This window comes from Cyprinus carpio, chromosome B7 (assembly GCF_018340385.1).
Source record: "Cyprinus carpio isolate SPL01 chromosome B7, ASM1834038v1, whole genome shotgun sequence".
NCBI classification, from domain to species: Eukaryota; Metazoa; Chordata; class Actinopteri; order Cypriniformes; family Cyprinidae; genus Cyprinus; species Cyprinus carpio.
Genome location: NC_056603.1, coordinates 12978294 through 12999609, shown reverse-complemented (window position 1 = coordinate 12999609; position 21316 = coordinate 12978294). Strand labels below are relative to the sequence as shown.

At 37.1% G+C, this 21316-nt stretch overlaps 1 protein-coding gene across 2 annotated transcripts in view; it reads left to right on the top strand.

The window, feature by feature from the left end:
* The first annotated feature begins 4833 nt into the window (after window positions 1-4833).
* Window positions 4834-21316, top strand: part of adamts17 (ADAM metallopeptidase with thrombospondin type 1 motif, 17) — a 125768-nt gene continuing 109285 nt past the window's right edge. For both annotated transcript variants that reach the window (XM_042727308.1, XM_042727307.1), the window contains exons 1-3: window positions 4834-5051; window positions 7129-7475; window positions 13323-13491. In XM_042727308.1, coding sequence (XP_042583242.1) covers window positions 4979-5051; window positions 7129-7475; window positions 13323-13491 — 589 coding nt within the window. In that variant the 5' untranslated portion in view covers window positions 4834-4978. The remainder of the gene's footprint in view (window positions 5052-7128; window positions 7476-13322; window positions 13492-21316) is intronic.

Sequence of the window (21316 nt, the reverse complement as noted above, 5' to 3'; positions counted from 1 at the left end):
AGGGGGAGCAGTTGACCACACTCCTGACTTTTGCAGGAAGCAGAGAACTTGTTCTTCTGCACAGTGTTAAATCTGAATGAAGCCTGCTAAATGGGCATAATTTTTGGTGTCACAATACATTTTATGCTTGCTTTCAGTATCCGTGCTTCCAGTATGGATCCGGGCCTCCAGGTGTTTTCATGCAGGTAGTATTTGATTGAAATGAAGTGAAAGTCGTGACATTTGCCAAGTATGGTAACCCATACTCGGAATTGGTGCTCTGCATTTAACCCATCCAAGTGCACACACACAGCAATGAGAAGTGAACACACCGTGAACACACACCCGGAGCAGTGGGCAGCTAAATCCAGCGCTCGGGGAGCAACTGGGGGTTCAGTGCCTTGCTCAAGGGCACTTCAGCCATGGGTATTAAGGGTGGAAGAGAGCACTGTTCATTCACTCCCTCCCCCCCTCAACTCCTGCCAGCACCGAGACCTGAACCTGTGACCTTCAGGTTACAAGTCCAAATCTCTAACCATTAGGCCAGAGCTGCCCCACAGCTGATGACCAACAAAGCCTTGCCTCCTAAACATGATTAGGCTATCATCAGTGGCCTTTGCTGAAGTATAAGCATCACCAATACTGTAGCTTATCTTCAGCTGTTTATTGACATATAACCTAATATTGTGAGGCATGCATTTAAGTGAAAAAAAGTGAAAGTCGTGACATTTGCCAAGTATGGTAACCCATACTCAGAATTGGTGCTCTGCATTTAACCCATCCAAGTGCACACACACACAGTGAGAAGTGAACACACCGTGAACACACACCCGGAGCAGTGGGCAGCTAAATCCAGCACCCGGGGAGCAACTGGGGGTTCAGTGCCTTGCTCAAGGACACTTCAGCCATGGGTATTCCCACCTACAACTCCTGCCAGCACTGAGACTCTAACCTGCAACCTTCAGGTTACAAGTCCAAATTTCTAACCATTAGGCAACAGCTGCCAATTTAACTTTCTAGACAATTTTAAATATGTTATTTGAATGGTAAAATGCATACTCTTAAACTGAAAGAAGGACAGTAATATCAGAGACACCTGATGGTGGTCTCTTATGACTTATGCCCAGCTGTGGCTCATCTGAAAAGACAGATGGGGTAGAGCCAAAATATTAATCCCATAGACCTATATAAACTGAATTAATAATAAAAAAAATAAAGTGTCATAAAGTGAGCAGGATATATTCAAATTTAAGGTATGGCTTCGGCAGGCATGTATTATAATCCTAAACAGGACAGACAGAGCCTGATCCTTCCTCAGCTCTACAGTGCCGCTCAATTTTCCAGTGTAAATCATAGACTGTATAAAAACAGGTGTAAATCTGTGGTGATAAACGGAAGTGCAGCGCACTCTAATTTAGAGCCATGGGGTGGATTTGACACTGTCGCTTGTTTTCACTTATACGTTACGTAAACCTCGCTCCAGATCAAGACAATATCAATCAGTTTAAGCTATGTGTATATTAGTCTGCATCAGGTCAGCAACTAGTTGGCATGTCCGTGGCATGTCATGTCTTCCTATAGTAGCGGATCAAATTAATAAAGTATAAATCCTTTATTGTATCCTTTATATAGTAAGGCTATGTTGTGTTTTATGTTTTTCTTTTTTTTTCCTCACTGGAATTTCTCCACAACTTGTAACAATCTTAATCAATATTCGGAGGCAATAAATACTAATTCTAAGATAGCATTCTGTGTATTGCATGTGTTGTGTGTACTAAAAGACTGTCAATCAGCATTTTGGCAACAACCTTTGCCAAAAGTGTTCTACGTGTCTTCATTAATTAGTATATAATGCTTGGGCCAGTAGGCAATCATCCAGGCCCATTTTTTAGTGCATTGTTAAGGCCTTTCTAGTGTGTTCTGGGAGATTTTAGTGTATTGATATGCTGTTGCTAGTACATTATTATGGGGTTTCTAGCCTGTCCTGGGTGTTTTTAAAAAAAAAAAAAATTTATTGCTTTGCTATGGGATTTCTTCAGCATTCTGGATGGTTGGTTTTTAGTGCATTGCTATGGTGTAGCTAGAGAATGGAGTGTTGCTGGGTGATTCAGTGATTATAAATCTCTGTGCATTATTACTGCTAGTAGTACACTGCCTTCAAACTAATTAGCAGACTTATTTTGCTGTAAATTCTGTGCTCAGATATCATCAGAGTGGCACTATATCCAGCCTTGATAAATCTGTCATGGCCGTCACTCATTACGTGCCAGCGGCCCTGCTATCCACAGAAAGCAGCATTAACTCTTCTGTGGTGCTTTGACAAAGAGGAATGAGAAGTCAAAGCACTTGAAATAGGATTAAAGCCTCTGCTGACCTACTCTAATGAACTGTATCCACTCGCAAGAGCTCCGTTCTCAGGGTATGAGCTACTAATATATGAGTTTTGGTTGTTCATACCGTTTAAAGAGAATCCACAAAATTAATGCAGTGTAGATTCTTCTTACACCAAAAGTTAGGTCAGCTCTAATATGTAATTCAGAACTCACTAACAACACATAGCATAGCATAACTTTTAAAAAGGTATCACAGAAAACATGCAATGCTTTTTTGTTTTATTCTTCTTATTGCATATTGACACTGGGCTTATTGTCACGAATGCAAAAGCTTATTTGTGTTAGACTGCATGAATTGCACTGATCTCACATAGTTTTGGTCTTTTAATCATCGTATATGGGCTATTTATGGACAATATTTGTTCTACTATACAATAGCACTGCTTTGTGTGTGCTGATGACTAAATATCAAACATTCAAAATGACAATTTTCAACTCTATATATTATAATAATCCAGTACTTAAATCAATACTCACCCATAAAGTTATCCAGGTCTGCACATGTTCTATATTAGTAATAATGCATCACATCTGTTGCTTCTAAAACTGATGAGGCACAATTACAGCAACCAGGCATTGCCAGCATACACACAGAGATGGTATCCTGTCATATAAGAATTCACAATAAGTCTTCGCTTATGATAAAGAACGTCAATAACACAAAGAGATGGAAAATCGCATTTGTCAGGTCTATGTTATTTGGATTTCTTTATCTGATTGATTTTATTTATTCAGGTTCATGCTGATTGAAGTTAATATATAATGGCAAATAACATTTATGTCATTATTTGGACTGGGAAGGTTTCAAATTACAGCATTAAGATTTGGTGTGACTGTGTTTAAGAAATTTAAACTTATTGGGTATATAATTTATTAGACATTTTATTAAAAACGAACTGCACAGTCTATGAAAACACCAATTGATTTTGCTGGAGCTGTTATTATTATTAATAACAAAACTGAATATTAATTATTATGAATCATTTCATATTAATAATTAATAGCATCACTTAATTTGACAAGGTGTTGCATTTCTAACAATTAATAAATTTACTATGATCTATGACTTTGTAAATGCTAGAGAACAGCAGCTGTAGGTGGTTTGCTGGTCTAGGTTTTAGGTGGGTTTTGCTGTCTCCAAGCTTTTAGGTTTTAGAGGGGTTTCAGGAACTTGTCAGCTGGTCAACTTAAACCAGCTTAGACTGGTTTAAGATGTTTTTTTTTTCAGCAGATGATGTTACAAAAATGGACAAATTAAAGCTTACAATGTTCTTCCTTACTGTTTTTGCATTTAATATGCTTTATTTATACTTAACAGGCCATCTAATGAACATCAGTATACCTGACTGACTTGCAGCTCCCACTTCTGATCAAACGGCTGATTTGCTTTCAGTGTTGCCAACTAATTTTCAAGGGAAGTTGCTAAAGGAAGGTTGATTTGTTGCTAAAAGTTGTTAAATGGTGTTGTGATGTCATTGCGTGATGACGTCATTATGTAATCATGATGCAAAATTGTATCACTACACTGAATCTCAGCAAAATGTTAATTTAGATTTGTTTGTAAAATAATATAAATGTACATAATATAATATTAAAATATAAATAAATTTTTTAAATACAACATTGAATTATTGAGTACTTACCCTACACATTTTTGAACGATTACAATTTAAGTTTATTATTATTAGCTTGTAAACTAGTAAAACTATACATTCTGAACAATTACAGTTTTAAGCAGTGTATTGGTAGTTAGTATGCTACAATTAAAGTCTGTAAAAATAGGGCACAATCTACTGTTAATGTAGAGGAATTTTCCGAATTAATTACTTACAGGTGTTTTCCCTGCAATTTAAATGACGCATTGTATTTAGTGTTTTCAGGTTACATCAAATAATGGATAATGTCCTGGAAAATTACTAACTTTTCCATTTTTCTCTCTCTCTATATTTTTTTTTTACAGTGTACCAACAATCACCAGTACAAGCTACTAACAAGGTGTCATGAACAATTATTCAATTATTAAATTGTTCAGTTGTTGTTCTTGTTATTATTATTATTAAACTGAACAATTGCAAACAGCAGCTAACTTAATTAATGTGATATGTGTACTGCTAGTCATCTTTGCTTTCCTCTTTTTGTGTAATTTAAATGAAAAGAAGTGTCCTTTTTATTATTTAAGTCACTTAGCAAAAGTTGCTAAAAGTTGCCAAATAAATGTTAAAAATAGCTAAATTTGTTGCTAGTTGCTTTTGAAAGAAAAAGTTGCTTGGGTATTATGAAAAGTAGCCAAAACTTGCAACAAAATTGCTAAGTTGGCAATAGATCTGGGACCACGTGCACTGTTCCAGCCCTTTTTACAGACTGACAGAATCAGTAACCAATGACGCAGCGAGGATCTATTTACTTCGATCTCATGGACCAATCCGAACGCTGAGGGGGCGGGACGTCGGTGTCAGGGGGCGGAGCTTTTGCATGAAGTTGAGTTCCCCGTCTGCTGTAATTAAACTTTCTGAAACTTCGCGTCAGTCCGCTGTTGCCGCTCTGCCAGTGCACACTGTCTGTCCTCTTCACACAGACTGTTGCTCTACGATATATTACTCTTAATAATGCACGGCCATGACTCTCTACTGCTTTTTTTCTCTTTTCTTCTCTTTCGCATCGGACTGAATACAATATCAGGTAAGACTGCAGCACCTGTGATACTCCTGACAGAAATTCACCATGGTAACCAGTTTCAGGCAAATATAACAATATTGCTACAGTTATAGCTTCAATAAATAAAATTACAGAAATAATATGAAAGCTTCTCTATTCTCGTGTTAACTTAATATTGTTTTGCAGTAGTCACGATAACGGCGGAAACTGCGGTTACCATGGTAATTTTTTTCGTCTGGACCATTTATTAACGGCGACTTTGTCCTCGACTTGGTTATATTATTTTAAACTGCATATTTTTCCTGCTGCTTACAAAATAGTTTCAGCCATGTTGTTTCAATTAAGATGAAATTGTTTATTTAAGAGCCATATAGGGCTTACCACCCAGGTTACGTTTCAAGATGTTGGCCGTGCCTCAAAACCTAGCCAGCTGCCTACCTAGACAGCTTTTGTTGGGCTTCATAGGCGGACTGAAATGCTGTGACGTCACGTGCTCTCTCTTGGCAGAGTGCATGTTACATCACAGTGCTAAGAGGGCATGTGAGCTCATGCAACTCTATGATTCCCAAAACTGCTGTCTACTAGATATGCATCTTATTAGAGTACAGGAGACACATTCTCTGTGTAGTGAGCTTACTAACTAGACAGTTTAGGGCGTTTTATGCATTTTAGACATATTCTTGACTGAGAGTGCATGCAAGCTCATGCATTTTTTGATGCTCAAAAATGCTGCCAAGATAGTCAGCTTACTAGGGTACAGAAGTCACATTCTATGGGTAGTTCTATGCCTACCTAGACAGTTTTTGGGACATTTTATGCATTTTAGATAGTCTTTTGGCTGAGAGCATGTGAGCTCATGCAACTGTATAATGCCTAAAATGCTGTCTAGATAGTCAGCATATTAGAGTACAAAAGACACATTCTCTTTGTAGTGGCTGCCTAACTAGAACACATTTAGGGCATTTTAGACATTCTCTCGGCTGAGAGTGCACATGAGCTCTTGCAGCTGTTTGATGCCCAAAATGCTGTCTAGATAGTCAGCTTACTAGGGTACAAAAGTCACATTATCTATGTAGTAAACTGCCAAACTAGATCATTTTTATCATCTTAGACGTTCTCTTGGCTAATAAGCTCATGCAATGGATTATGCCTAAAAATGCTGTCTTACAAGAGTGCAGAAGTCACATTGCGTTCTTTTAAGCTCACCATCTTAAATATTCTTTTGGCTGAGAGTGAATGTGAGCTCATGGAACTGCATGGTGCCCAAAATTGCTGTCTAGTTAGCTTACTAGGGTACAGAAATCGCTTTCTCTGCAAAGTGAGCTGCCTAACTAGACAGACATTTGATATCATTTGGAGATAGTTATTATCTATTGCCCAAGAGTGCATGTGATGTGAGTTTATGCAACTGTATGATGCCCAAAATATTGTCTTAGTATGCAGCCAGATAGTGTGTCCTCTGTACTCTGGTGAGCTGCTTTCCTAGACAGCATTTTTAGGCATTACGGGCACAAAAAAACTATTTTGGCAAAGAGCGTATGTTACGTCACGGTGCTGACAGAGCATGTGAGCTCATGCAACTGTGTGATGCCCAAAAATGCAGTCTAGGTAGGCAGCCTACTAGATTTTGAGTGTGTACTATTTATGTTTCTGTGCAGTCGACTACTTACCAAGTCCACTTTCATTTAATAAACTCTTCTGTACCATCTCTATTTCCACATTTAATGTTTTAACAAATTTATTTCTCCTTATGTGTATCCTTCTTTAACTAACTGCAGGCAGACTTGTAAACTCAACTCTGACTTATAAAACTAGGAGTTGGGCATTTTTTTCCCACAGAACTTGGAAATATCAGGGAATTTTACTAAATTTATTTGTAGGTCTGGAAAAGTCATGAAAATAATTCAAATCTTAAAAAATGTAAATGCTTCTGGTTATGCTTAGTGCTAAAAGATTTCATTGCATGAAATGGTTTTGGGAATTCTTTTTCAGTAATTCTGAATGGCTGGAAAGGTCATGGAAGCTGTTTTTGGGAACCACAATGTGACTAACATACACTTTGCACTGTTATTCTAATTACAACGTGTTGCATGTCTCCTAGCGCAATCAGCCATGTACGAGACAGATGTGGTCATTCCGCAGGAGCTGCGGCCAGACGAGGTGCACCTGCTCCAGGGAGCCTACAGGTGGAGCAGGGGTCGCAGACGACGCTCGGACCATCAGCAGGAGGACCACCTGTTTCTACGGCTGCCTGCTTTCGGAAAGGAGCTTTACTTGCAGCTCCAGAGAGACGACTCTTTCCTCGCCGAGGGGTTTGTGACAGAGGAGAGGAGCGAGGAAGGCAGCGTTCAGCATGAGCCTGTTCTAAGTGTCAGACGGTGTTTCTATTCCGGAGCCGTTCTCAATCATACAGACTCTTTCGCCTCATTGGACGCTTGCGGTGGACTGGTGAGTGGAGTTCAGGTTGTTGGGAGATTATCACTGCTGGGAAGATATGATTTGTATGTTCATACGTATTTCACCCCAAAATCAAAAAGAAATATAAGAAATAAGATCTTGCACAGAGAAAAAATTTCCTTTATTCATTAATTTATATTTTATTGTAAAATTATTGTTGCCATACTACAAAAAAACTCACATTCTCATTATTATTATGGACATAAAGCTTTTTATTTATTTCCTCTTTTATTTTTATTTTATATATTATTTTAATTAGATTTATTATTATTATGTTTTATATTAATTCTATTTATTAAAGGGTTATATGAAGATTTCAATTTTTCCTTTCTCTTTGGAGGGTTACAAGCTCTTGGTGCATAAAGATCTGTAAAGTTGCAAAGACTAAAGTCTCAAATCCAAAGAGATATTCTTTATAAAAGTTAAGGGTCAACCACACCCCACTAAAACGTCTCGTTCTAACAGGCCCCCACATGTCTACGTCACTACGTGGGAAGATTTGCATAACGCAAAGGCATAACATTTATGCTCTCTGTTGCTGCAGCTGCCATGTTGTGGAGTCGCTGTGTGTTTCGTTGAAGTGAAACTTTGTTTGGCCTTCCAAAAGAGGACATGACTAGAAATTAGTGGTTAAGTTGTATTTCAACACTGTTCCAGTCCAACCCAAATATTCCGATGTGTGCTGCGCATTTTACGGAGGATGAGGACTGTTTCCTGAATCAACAGCCTGCAATGTGTCAGTGGCACAAAGGCTGTTTCTATAAAGTTGGGCAGTTCAAACTTTGCAAGGACAGTCTTGCGCTTCTCACTCACTATAATGAAACTATACTAAATGTTCTATAATGAAACTATAATGTACATTATATGAAAAATAATGTGTTTTTTTAACCTTAAACCGCATAAACACATTGCATTACACCAAATACACAAGATAATGTTCTTTTAAGCAGCATCATATGACCCCTTTAAGTTTAGAATGTAGGCCTGTATTTTAAAAAGTGTGAGGTTAGTAAGACTTTTTTAAAAATAAAAAAATACTTTTATTCAGCTAGGACACATTAAATTGATCAAAAGTGTCAGTAAAAATAGATTTTTTATTTTAAATAAACTTTATATTCATCACTCCGCTTCGCATCGTGGCTGCATCACCACCTCAGGTGTGCATTGTTTTTCTAATAATTCAACGGCCCATTGTCACTTATTCCTCACATAAACTGCAGATTTAAGTTTTAAACAATTACATTCTTGCCTGAAAAACCGCCTTGTATCATGCAAAAGTGACGATTCTAGTCAACAAATCAACGTTTTGTGGTGAGTTTAGCTCCACCCTTTTAGTACCCTTTGTTGTGCTAGGTACCACAATGGAAGGGTACCAAAAAAGTGGCATGGTACAGTTCGCTATTTTGGTACCATTCACAACTTCTGACAGTGGAAACTGAAAAAATTGCGTACCTTCCTGTACCGAACCGTACTGCTCAGTGGAAATGAGCCACTAGTTGACCACCCTGACTCATTGCTTTTTAGGCTGACTCTGTGGAAAATGAGTTCATCGTTATTCAAAATGTTCTGCCCACATGTGGCGAGGATGGTTTTGATACCTAAAGTGAGACTGACCAGTGAGCAGATGTGAGGCTCTCAACAGCTGTGCAGATGAGCTGAAGATCAGCTGGGTGTTTAACGTCTGTGACGCACGTGGTTCTCTTTCCACGGGTCATCTATAGGCGAGGAAATACAATTTTGGATGGTGGTAACAGTACCTTTAGTTAAGTCACCTTTATTTCCATAGCGTTTTATGCAATACAGATTGTGTCAAAGCAGCTTCACTGTGATAAACAGGAAAACATCAGAATCAATTATGGAAACTCGACTATAGAGGCAGTTCAGATTCTGCCATAGTTGTATTATTTAGCACAAGTTGGTTTTAGTGTTGGTTCAAGTCAGATCAATCTTGAAACAATTTCAATTCAGCGATAAGCAGCTCTACAAAAGACAGCAATGATGTTCATTATTCAACTCAAGTCAGTTCAGTGTGGATTCGAATCAGTTCCATAACAGTGTCGATGTTGCAAGATATGATTAAAGCAGCTCTACAGAAGACGAAACTGCCATCATCATGCTTAATTCAGTATAATTATAAATTTCTATGGTGTCATATTTTTAGATACTTTATTTTATTCTGGATTCCGTTTTTCCTGTTTTCAGTTATCTAAATTCCATTTTAATGGTTAAATGTTAGTAACTGAAAAACGTGCAATTAATTGAAATCACAAATTTTGCAACAATTTATTAAATATTTAATAAAAACACTTTTTTTTCAGCTTTAATTTAATTTTTCCCAAATTCTGTTTTTTCTGTTTAAATTTTTCTGGATTTATTACATTTTAATAATCCAAAACCATGACTAATCAGTTGATTTAATAAAACTTTAACAATAATATAATCTATTAAAATAGGGCCCAGTGAAATGCTTTATTCAGAAATTCTGTTTTAATTTTCTGCATTTACGATTTAATGCTTTTATTATCAAAAACAGTGGTAAATCAAATGAAGGAATAAAACATTAACAGTTTAGTTAATCTTTTAAACTGTAAATGAAAATTTATCAATGAAGAGAACTCAAGTGACTCCCAGTACATCTCTGAAAATGAAGTTCATGTGGAGTTTCCTCATGTAGTAAGACGGCCGATGCTGTAAACACCACAAGTGTCTTGTGTGTTTGAGTTTGCTCATTCACACAGAGACACACAGAACATTTAGTCTTTCAGTACCAATGTTACTGTGCTTTAATATTTGCAGACACTAGTTCCTTTGATTGATCGTACAGTCCTGCTTCTGATTTATTCATCCAAAATTCGCCAAATGCTGTGACCATTTTGCATTATACTGTAAATTCTACACTTTATGACTGGATTATGTGATTCTGTCCACATTTTTGCATCATGGAAACTATCATTTATAGTTACCAATTACCAATTTTTTATCTGAGTTGTTGCAGTGCATTCAAAGGATTGCTTCGCTATGAAGAATGCATCTGATGCAAATGTTGATTTTGTCTAAATGTGTGAGCTCAGTAGGTTTTGGGACAGCGCCCTTCAGACCAGCAAGAAGTCTAATTCTACTAACTTCTACTTAGTAAGCTTGTTTAAACAATGTTGAAGTTGGAGAGGACAAAAACAAGATCTTCCTGCCTGTTAATGTCATTTCAGACGTTTTTTACGGCTCGATCGTTCTTCAGAGTGTAGCCATATGTTTGTAGGCTTTGTTTAACCTGGTTCATGTGGGGTTTGCCTGTACATGTTGTGATGAAAGCGTGTGTTTTACAGCCTCTGTGGGCAACGTCCTGTCAGCACTCCCATGTTCTCCTCCTCCTCCTCCTCCACCCACCCGGGGGCTCTATGCACATCTCCCTCACCTCCATCCATGTGCATTTTCCACTCTATTCTCCAGTGAAAGCCTCCATTGTGCAATGTCAATCCAGACTCTCCTGCTTGACTGATTGCTTTCGTTGGATTTGATGCTGACTTGGTCGTTTTTCAGGCCTTGGCAACAAGAGATAAATTATTCTCACATTCTCACATCTTTGTGCCCTTGAAGCCATGAGGGGCATCACAGTCAGATGGAGGGAAAGCAAGGCTAACGTACAGTACATGTGAGATCCTTAGAGGGGCTCATGATGAATGATCCTGGGTGTTCTGTCAGAGAAAACACATCAGCTTCCTCCTGGAGCACATCAACTGAGATTCTGTTAAAAATCTTGAAGGAATAGTTCACCCAAAATGATGGCGTTATTTACTGTACAGCAGGAGTAATTAAAAAAACACCACAAAATTGCTCCATATGACTTTAGTTTTAGTCTGTTCCTCACACAGAGCATCAAGTGACTTCAGAAGACTTGAAATATAGATTCATATGGACAATTTTTTTCTTCTAAATTTATAGTGCATTAAGATTATTTATTTATTCATTTATTTATTTATTTTTAGAAATGTGGCTTTGTTATCACTACAGATTTGATTTCAAATCCAAATCAGATCCATTTGAAATCTTTCGAACTAACTGTCAACACTGTCATTTTGCAAGTAAAGCTGATGAAATACGAGCTGTTTGTTCAGGTACTATAGTCAATATCTGGTATTATCATATATTATAATAGTTAATTTTAATAGTTAAATTTAAATGAAAATAAAAAATAGCTAAAAGAGCTTGTTGTGTCATCTGTGTTTTTTGCTTTTGAAAAACATGACTTTCATCTTTTATTAAATATATAATATGTATTTGTATAGTAAATTTAAATAAAAGAAATCATTAAATATTTTAATATAATCTCTCTCTCTCTCTCTCTCTCTCTCTCTCTCTCTCTATATATATATATATATTGTCAGGGTTCTGCCTGGACACTGCACCATTTGTCTTGTGTTTGTTTTTTGTGTCTGTGTTGTCTTTGGCTTTGTTGATGGTTTTTCTCAGCCATGTGCTTCTCTATCCTCTCCTCCTTGTTTCCTCTTTACCACACCCTCTTGTTAGCTATTGCTGGCCACCTGTTTCTCGTGTGCCTTTCTCCTTATTTATAGTTCCCCTTACCCTCTTGTCTTTGCTGGTTCGTGGTCATGCTCACCCTCACTGTCTTTGTCTCTGTCTGTGGATGTGTTCCTGTCTCCTTGCCTGGTTGTGCCCTTGTCTTGTCTTGTCCTTTTTAGTTCCATGTTCTTGTCTTGCTCCTTGTTTGTGCAGTTTGTTTGTTTTTGCCTTTTGCCTTTATTTTAGTATTTATTCAGTTCTTCTAGTCCTGATCTTTTATTTTGCATTTTTGTTTGATATTCTTTAAGTTAGTTTTGTTGGTTACATTTTATCAGTTCTTTTTGTTTTATTTATCCCTCTGCTTGCTTTGGAGTAATTTGTGTTCCTGTGGAGCCTTGCCCTGTCTTGTCTCTGTGTTGTTAGAGTTCCTGTCCTGACCTGTTCCTGCCACTGGTTCTCCCTGCCTGTTGCTCGGTCCGCTTCAGAGTCTGCAGTCAACAAGTATCTGAGTGGTGCCTTGCTTGGTCTTCTCCATCTGCTTGGTCTTGCTGCTTCCTTTGCTCCTATTCTCCCAGTTGATGTCCAGGGCAGTTCCAGTGGTCCTTCCTAGCTGTTTCTCTGTTAATTGTGTCCCTGCCTTTGAATCACCAGCATACTTCACTACCCTCTTGTATCTCTCTGTTTTGTAATAAACCCTTGTCACTCACTCTGCGATTGGGTCCTCCTTCCAGATCCCTGACACGTGTGTGTGTTTTGAAAATATCTACATGTATTTGTTTATTTATATAATTAATATTATTATATAAACATAACAGATTTTTATATATACATGCATGTGTGTGTGTGTGTGTGTGTGTGTGTGTGTATTTATATATACATAATAAATAGACACAGCACACACACATATTATGTACACAAATTTTTTATTTTGGATGCGATTAATCGTTGCCCATCACTAATATGTACACATATTATATATATTACAACATATATATATATATATATATATATATATATATATATATATATATATATATACATATATATATTACATTTTTACATGATAAACTTTACATGACAAAAAATAATAAAATAATTAAAATATAGTTTTATTACTTCTCTTTATTTCATTTTTATTTATTCATTGAAAAACATGCTTTAAAGAAACATGACTTTCTTTTTTAATATCTTACTGGACAGTTCTGAGCATTCAGAAGATTATTTCACAGATTGCCTAGCTCCAAAGTTACAAATGCTATCCAGATAAAGGCTTTCTTATGTGCCGTCATTGATTGTTCCACCTCATGTGTTTTCTCGCAGACTGGCCTGGTTCAGACTGAAGAGGAAAGACTGTTCATCGAGCCAGTGGGCCAGGCCGCGGATTCCTTCTCTGGCTGGGAACACCGAGTGATCCGGGAAAAGCATTCTTCATCGGACGGACCTGCTACTGCTGAAGACAGCGGCCTGGAATTCTGCCAAACCATCCAAGGTGAGATGATCTCTGAGCTGAAATGTGGTGGGCTTAACTGTGTCAAGTGTGGCAAGACCATTGATTTAGAGCTCACTTTAGTTCGGTTCAGAGCTCTTCGGGATTTAATTTTGTCAAATTATGGGTGCAAGTGGGAAAAGTGGTCAATTTATGCAGTCAGTTATATATGCTGTGGAATAACTGCCCTGCTTAACCTCTATTTAATCAAGAGATCTTCACTTTTTCTCTGAGCCAGAGTAGTGGTTCTCAAATGGTTTAACAAGACACACACATTTTAGATATCCTACAATCATAAACAAAACCTGTCCATGTGGGCATCTGCCAAATGTGGGTGGCTTCTACCAAGTGACAGATAAAAAATGTGCCAAACAAATGTTTATGTAGTGTTTTTAGATTGGACACCCAACCACAAGATGACACCAAAAGATGAAGCTTATGCAAAACATTTAAGAAGTTGATTGCTTTTGCTTCTAACTATAATATGTTTAGTTGCATTATGATTCGCATGTGCTCTCTATGACCCTTTCGGACCAAACCTGTGAACCTTTTTTGGGTCACGACCCAGCAGTGGCGAACCTTCAATGTGCTCTAGGATTCTGTTCTCATAATCTCACGCTCAGATTCTCACGTGTCTCCCACCTTCCTCTTTTCTCCAGGACCGCTTAAGATTCAAGAGTTGTCAAGTCTGTAAATCAAGTGTTTCATAGCAGCGTTTATGACTCTGTGTAACTCTTTGATGTCTTCATCCTCTTAACAGTGCTGAAAGACAGTGGGAGAGAGAAAGCTCAGCTGCTCAGTTTTGTTCTTTAATGCCTTTATTGCCCTGGTAAACGGCGGTAAACTCCTGTTAGAGTGTGCTGCTTAGCTGTTGAAATACCTCCAGAAAGAAAGCAAGAATTCTGTTGGCCTGCTCACGTACATTAATAATGCCGTGCATATTTTCCAGCCCCTTGGGCCTTTCTTTGCCAGGATTATGGATTTTTCTTGCCGAAAGGAATTCGTTTATTTGAAAGCGGCCTCTGAGGCTCTGAGCGCTTACAGCGCCTTCAGTTTTTCATATTCCGGGGCAGGAAGTTTTGTCTAAGCATATTGCATTATTGGATTTGTAGTTTACCCTTTGAAATGAAGATGCAATTATCCAAAAATCCTGGTTTGTGTATCCATGTGTGTGGATATATACAATCCTATGGGCCAACCATAACAATTTATGGTATTTCCAGTTGTACGCTACCCTAGTTTGTGGCTGATTGCAGACTCTGAGTCCTCTTGATCCCTTTGCTCCTTGTTTGAGGTCACTTTTTTTTTCTTTTGACTTTGTGCACTATGAATATTATATAACCCAAAGATGAGAAGACCACCGGCACGCTTGACAAGTAGATTTTTTCCATATGCCAATATCTGGGAATTGAAGTAACCCAAACCACTTCTCAAAGGGGAAAAAAAACAAGAATTGAAAACAAAAGAAAGGTTGGTGGGTATAGAGTTTGTGTGTTTCAGGCATGTGGTCAAACTCCAGCGATCTTGTCTTTGCTGTAAAAAAGCTCCAGGTGCATTAGTGTTTCTGTTTCCCCCAGCACCTGGTGTCTGCGAGCCAGTCAGTCAGGCGAAGGACCAATAGGCGAAAAAAGTGGGGAAAAGATTTGGGGGAAAAATTCTTTCCTCTGCACTCACGTCTGTCAGAAGCCTTTCAGCGGGCCTGCCAGAGTCTTCTCTCTTATTTCCCACCAGTGTTAGGGAAGCTGCTTCAAAACCTAAGCTTTCCAAGCTACAAGCTGCTCATAATTTAAAGTAGTTCAAATGCAGTCAGGCTGCCCTTTTGATGAAGTAGTCTGTTCCACCAACGGTGTGATTTTCAGTGAAATGCACTCTTATAGTGGTCTAAAACAAGTTGATTTTATTCTTATGTGAGCAGGATTGAGGTTTGACATTGCAAAGTATCTTTATCTTGTGTTTTTGTTTAAATACATAGTTAAATTAAAGTGATTAAAGAAAAATGCTTGTCAACATTATGATTGTCTGATAATATTGTGGATGACCATAAACGATAAAGTAGGACTAATCAGTATAATGTGCAAAAACATAATGTGCTGAACTACGGTTTGAAAGTATGGAGTAGTCGATAAAAATTTGTTTCTAATAGGCTACATTTATTTGCATTTATTTAAATATACAGTAAATACAGTATATTGTGAAATATTATTAGAGTTTAAAATAACAGTTTTTTGTTTGAATTTCTGTTAAAATGTAATTTATTCCTGTGATCAAAGGTGAATTTTCAGCATCATTACTCCAGTCTTAAGTGTCACTTTTTATTTTAAGGCCAAATTCTCACGATTTACACGCACACACACATACATATTAACACACATATTAACTACAACTTTACCTCAGTAAACTCCTAATTACTGCTTATTAATAGTTAGTATGGTAGTTGTTAAGTTGGGTATGGGTTAGGATTAAAAGATCATGCAGAATATTTGCTTCATAAGTACTAACAAACAGCCAATATTCTAGTAACGTGCATATTAATAAGCAACTACTTAATATTGAGAACTGGTCTCTACACTAAACTTTTTGTTTCATATTTTTTTTTCTTTCAAGCTTCTTTATTAAATAGAAAGTGTAAAAGAACAGCATTTATTTGAAAGATAATTTTTTTGCAAGCTTACAAAATGTTTTTACTGTCCTTTTTATGGATTTAATGCACCCTTGTTGAATGAAAGTATTAATTTCTTTCAAAAATCAAAATATCTTACTGTATAACTAAAATGTATTTTGTATGAAGGGAGTTTCAGGAACACATTTGCATGATGATAGAAATTATTCAGTTGAACTGTTCAAATGAACTGACTGCTAAAATGAATCCGATTTCCCGATGCCATTTATTAGTTATTACTAGTATTTTGAAAACAGAAGTGCTGTCATGCAACTGAAAATGTACTTAAGCTAGTCACGTCCTGACGTTTAGTTTGTCTCTCCCCAGTATTACAGTCCTCCACCATCTCTTCCTGTTGAAAAGCTCAAAACAGTTGAGTGAGAAAAGTTGCTTCCCCCAGTAACCCCACCCCAAAAACCAAACCAAACCATCCCTAGAGGAGGATACTCGCCAAGACAGACCTTAAATCCATTAAACTCCAAGTGCCCCTCTCGGGCACGCACACACACATAAACACACACACACACGTACGCTGTCTGGATGCATAAGATGGATCAGATTGCACAGTGGTGGCCGCAGAAATGCGGAAAAGCTGCCGGTTTTCCTCAGTGCTTCCTGCTCCATCCCACTGAAATATGATCCGACAAAATGCACTTAGCACTTCTAATCGGCCCGTGTAATCTGCGGAGCCGTGCGTCCCTTGATCCGTTCTGCCCATGCCGGCATGCCAGGAAGCTCAGGTTCGGCACAAACAGACGCTTCACTTCATTCTCCATGTAGGTATGTTCCTGTCATGAGTGGGATTGAAGAGGTTCAAGTATCCAGATTGAGAGGAGGGAACGCTGGTCTGGGAGCAGACACGAAGCCAGGAGGAAACAATGTGTGAAATTCACAGGGCTGATCCAAGAAGAGAGCTTGATTGATGCGTACCGCACATTCACACTGAACTCTGGGAGTGGGACGACCGGGGAGGGGCTGCTTAGTGACTAGTTTGGTGTCTGGAGAGAACAGAATCTACCCAAAACGATAATGACTGATTGTTATTTAGGCGGTGCATTCAACCAAAGCAACTTACAGTGTATTTATTACAGGGAGAAGAACACCCTTGGATCAGCTCTTGCCCTTTTGCTTAGCCAGATTGCCGGTGTAATTGTAGACTAATACTAAAACTACTAAAAATGTAACGTTTTAATGAACAAATAAAAATGAGAAATGTTGTCTTGGCAACTAACTGAAAATAAGTTAAAATTGAAATACTAAAATAAGTCAAATTCGAATTAAAAAAATAAAATTAGACCGCGAGACTCCGTAAAAGACGCAAGACGTGAGTGCATCGGTCATACACATCTGTCTAGTGTGTTTACATAGAAAAGCAATGGAAAAGAACCACATTGCAATGGAAAAACGGCCTCTAAGAATGGCATGAGGGTAAGTAAATGATGAAAGAATAATGACAAAATGTATTCCTCTACCAGTCCAGTTTCATACAGCATCAATTTTAGGGTATTTTTAGTTCTTGACCCTAAAACTCGGCCTAGTCATTGATCATTTTACTTTGTTTTATGAGCTGTTCACTTTAAGTTCTGCTCAAAAACAACATTGAACCTGAATTGCTGGGGTCACGTTCAGGTCACTGATGACTAATTCAGACATTTTGCAAGATATTAATAAAGAAGAAGAGCTATAAAGATAGCCTAGGTAGCATGGGCTATAATCAAATTAGGCAATAGGAGTAAATATAGTTAATAGTTAATATATATTTAAAGTTTATATATTAAGATTTATTTTCTTCTTATATCAAGTACACAGTAATTGAGTTTCTGAAGAAATCTTAATAAAGTCTTAATCTATGCTCAGATTTGCAAATACCAAAGTATGGAAAATGGTCAGAGATCTCAATAGAAAATCAAACATTTCTCATCAGATTTTTCCAAGACCAAATGATCTGAGCTGCCATCTTGATTTATTTGATAGCTCTATACTCTTATTTAATGTCAACTATTGGCTTATTTGTGTCTATTTATTTCTATTATAAGCCATTTTAAAATAAACGCCTGAGTCATAGTGAATACTTAAACATCTTCATGGAGAAAGCTGTTAAGTCTAATGAACTGAGGAAGAGCAACCACTGAGCAAAAATGTTTTTGTTTTTTTTAAAGACCATCATCTTTCAGCTGCTCTGTTATACAGAAAAAAGCATTTTTCTTCTACCTACCTATTTGATGGCCCTTGCACAGCATGTAAGAATGAACACACACACACACACACACACACACACACACACACACACACACACACACACACACACACACACACACACACACACACACACACACACACACACACACACACACACTCACACAGAGAATGAGCAGGTGTGGGTAGTGGGTATGTAGTTTATGCGTCCCCTTCAGCACAGGAGTATTATTTATAGCCAACGACATCGTTTTAACATTATGGCCCCTCACAAAGCTTCAGGGGCCTGACTGAGAGATTTATCTGCAGTTCTACATGAATATTAATTGAATTTTGGAAGGGACACGGCAGAGTCATGACCTGAAATCAGGTTAAATGTTGTGGCCAGTTGAAGTGAGACATTATAAACTGAAGCCAAAAGTAGCAATGATTCGATTGAGTTTTATCAAGACTAATGAATAACAAGATGATGTTATTAACAAATGGGACTGTTGAAGGAATAGTTCAGCCAAAAATAATTTACTCATCCTCATGCTGTTCCAAACACATATAAAGCCCTTTTAGTTGAATATAAAATAAGTCTAGTAGATTGTGTGATATCCTTTGCATTGATGTATATTCAAAAATTAAAATTATTTTAAGCCTTAAAGTTCTGCATAATTAAGGGCGTGGCCACTTGAGTGACAGGTGGATTGCCGCTGCTGACAATGCCGTTGCGCTAGGTGGGCGTGGCTTTAGCAACCAGCTCCCGCCTTTTTGCCCATTTTAGATCATCCGAGAGAGACGCGTGGTGACGCGCTTCCAAGATGGCGATGGCCCGCTCTGCACCCTTTGAGCTTTAAAACCGCTCTTCAGGAGTCTATGGGTGACGTCACGGACACTACGTCCATGTTTTTATACAGTCTATGATCCCTGCTCAATAATAGTATCAATTTCTTTTACAAAAGATTGAATTTTGAAGAATGTCATTGAATTTCATTGTTTATTATCATTTTAATGATTACAGTTTTTCATCTTCCCCACTAGGATTTAAAAAAAAAATCAAATAATTGTAATATAATTATTTAGTGAACACATGGTTGTATTACACATTCTATGTGAATAAATAATCTTTAGCACATGTGCAATTATTGCAGTGCCCAAGAAGTTTGGGCTCCCCAGCTGAGTCTGGTTCTTCTCAGGGGTTTTCTCCCTCTTATGGAGGTTTTTCCTTTGGCTGCTCACTGAGACCCGTAGGGCTTAATGCATGAAAAAAGCATTATACAAATCAAAAGTGACTTGATATTGCTATTATAGAGTCCACAAGTCATTTGGACTGCATTTATGGTGCTGTTTTGTCATTTTTGGGTACTTGCTGCCCCAGTTTCCAGTCACTTTTATTGTATATATAAAAAAACTTTACTAAACTCTGTTCCACAGAAGACTGAATGACAGCAGGATGAGTAAATAATGATTGAACTCATTTTTGTGTGCGCTGTTTCTTTAAGACATCAGAAGAGTCACCTGAGTCAGCTGAACAAGTCCTTTGTTATTACATCTGTACATCACAGTTTTGTGATTGCTTCCTGACTGTTAATGGTGGTGTGTTGTTACTCATTACTTGTTGTATGATTGTCTCACTCTGCAGGAATTATTGCTGGTATAAGCACATTGCTAGAAAATGTGTGATTTTCAGTGTCATTTGTGGTGAAGCTCAAGGCACCATTAGTTTCCATTGTCTCCAGTCAGATGTGCCTGAAAACAGCTGAGAATGGAAAAAAATTCTTGAGCTGCACAAAGAGTGTCACATTAGCACCATATGTTGTCATTTATAAATGTGCGCACAGTCACACAAACACATTTCCTAAACACCTGTGAACATACAGCAGAGACCCCCATCAAAGGGACCTCCATCAGAGCCCTATAGAGCCCTAAATTTGTCCACTTACACTCAACTAAACAAACCCATTTGTTTTATAAGTTTCCAAATTGTCTTTTTTGCTTCAGAAATGGTACATATAAGTGTTGTTTTAGAATTATTCGGATAATATTATTGTATATATATTAATGGTTTGAATTTATATTAGTTGTGTGTGTGTGTGTGTGTATGTTTATATATATATATATATATATATATATATATATATATATATATATATGTTTATGTATATGTGTATATATATATATATATATATATATATATATATATATATATATATATATATATATATATATGTATATGTATATGTATATATATGTATATATATATATATGTATATATGTATATGTATATTGTATATATGTATGTATATGTATATATGTATATATATATGTATATATGTGTGTTAAATTGAGTTAATGAAAACAATTCTTAATAGTTTTAGTTTTAGTTTTTTTTTTTTAGTACATCTTGTACGCCGTCTTTGAACATTTTGGGATCTTTTAAGGACAAATTGGAGGGTTTGTGCAACCCAGCAAACAAACCAAAACTGGACTCCAGATGGTGGAAAACTACCATTTGAAACAACATTCTAAACTTGATACTTCAGAAAAATTTTGCTAATTGACTTGTGTTGTGGTAAACATTATTTGCTTTTTCCCAAGGTAATGGATCATCAAATCTCTGGGCATGTTTACAGGTGTCTTCAGTTAACACACACACGCGCTCATGTTTGTGAGGAAATACACATGAAACCAGACTATAAACTGCTCAGATCAAGAAAGACCAAGAACCAAGAACATTTTACACTGCATTTAATTAGTGTCTTGTTTTCCATTAAAAATGTAAAAAATCAGAAATTTAAAATGCATTTACTTGGAGGAAGATGATTTAAGATATTGAGTCTTGTTTTCTAAAAACAAGAAAAGAAAAATGTTAGTGTGGTAAGAATATTATCTTGCCTTTCCTTTGAATTGTGTATTTTTCTTTCTGTGCTTTTTTCTTGTTTTAAGCATAAGCTTAATTTGGGTAGAAAACAGTAAATTTATGAGTAA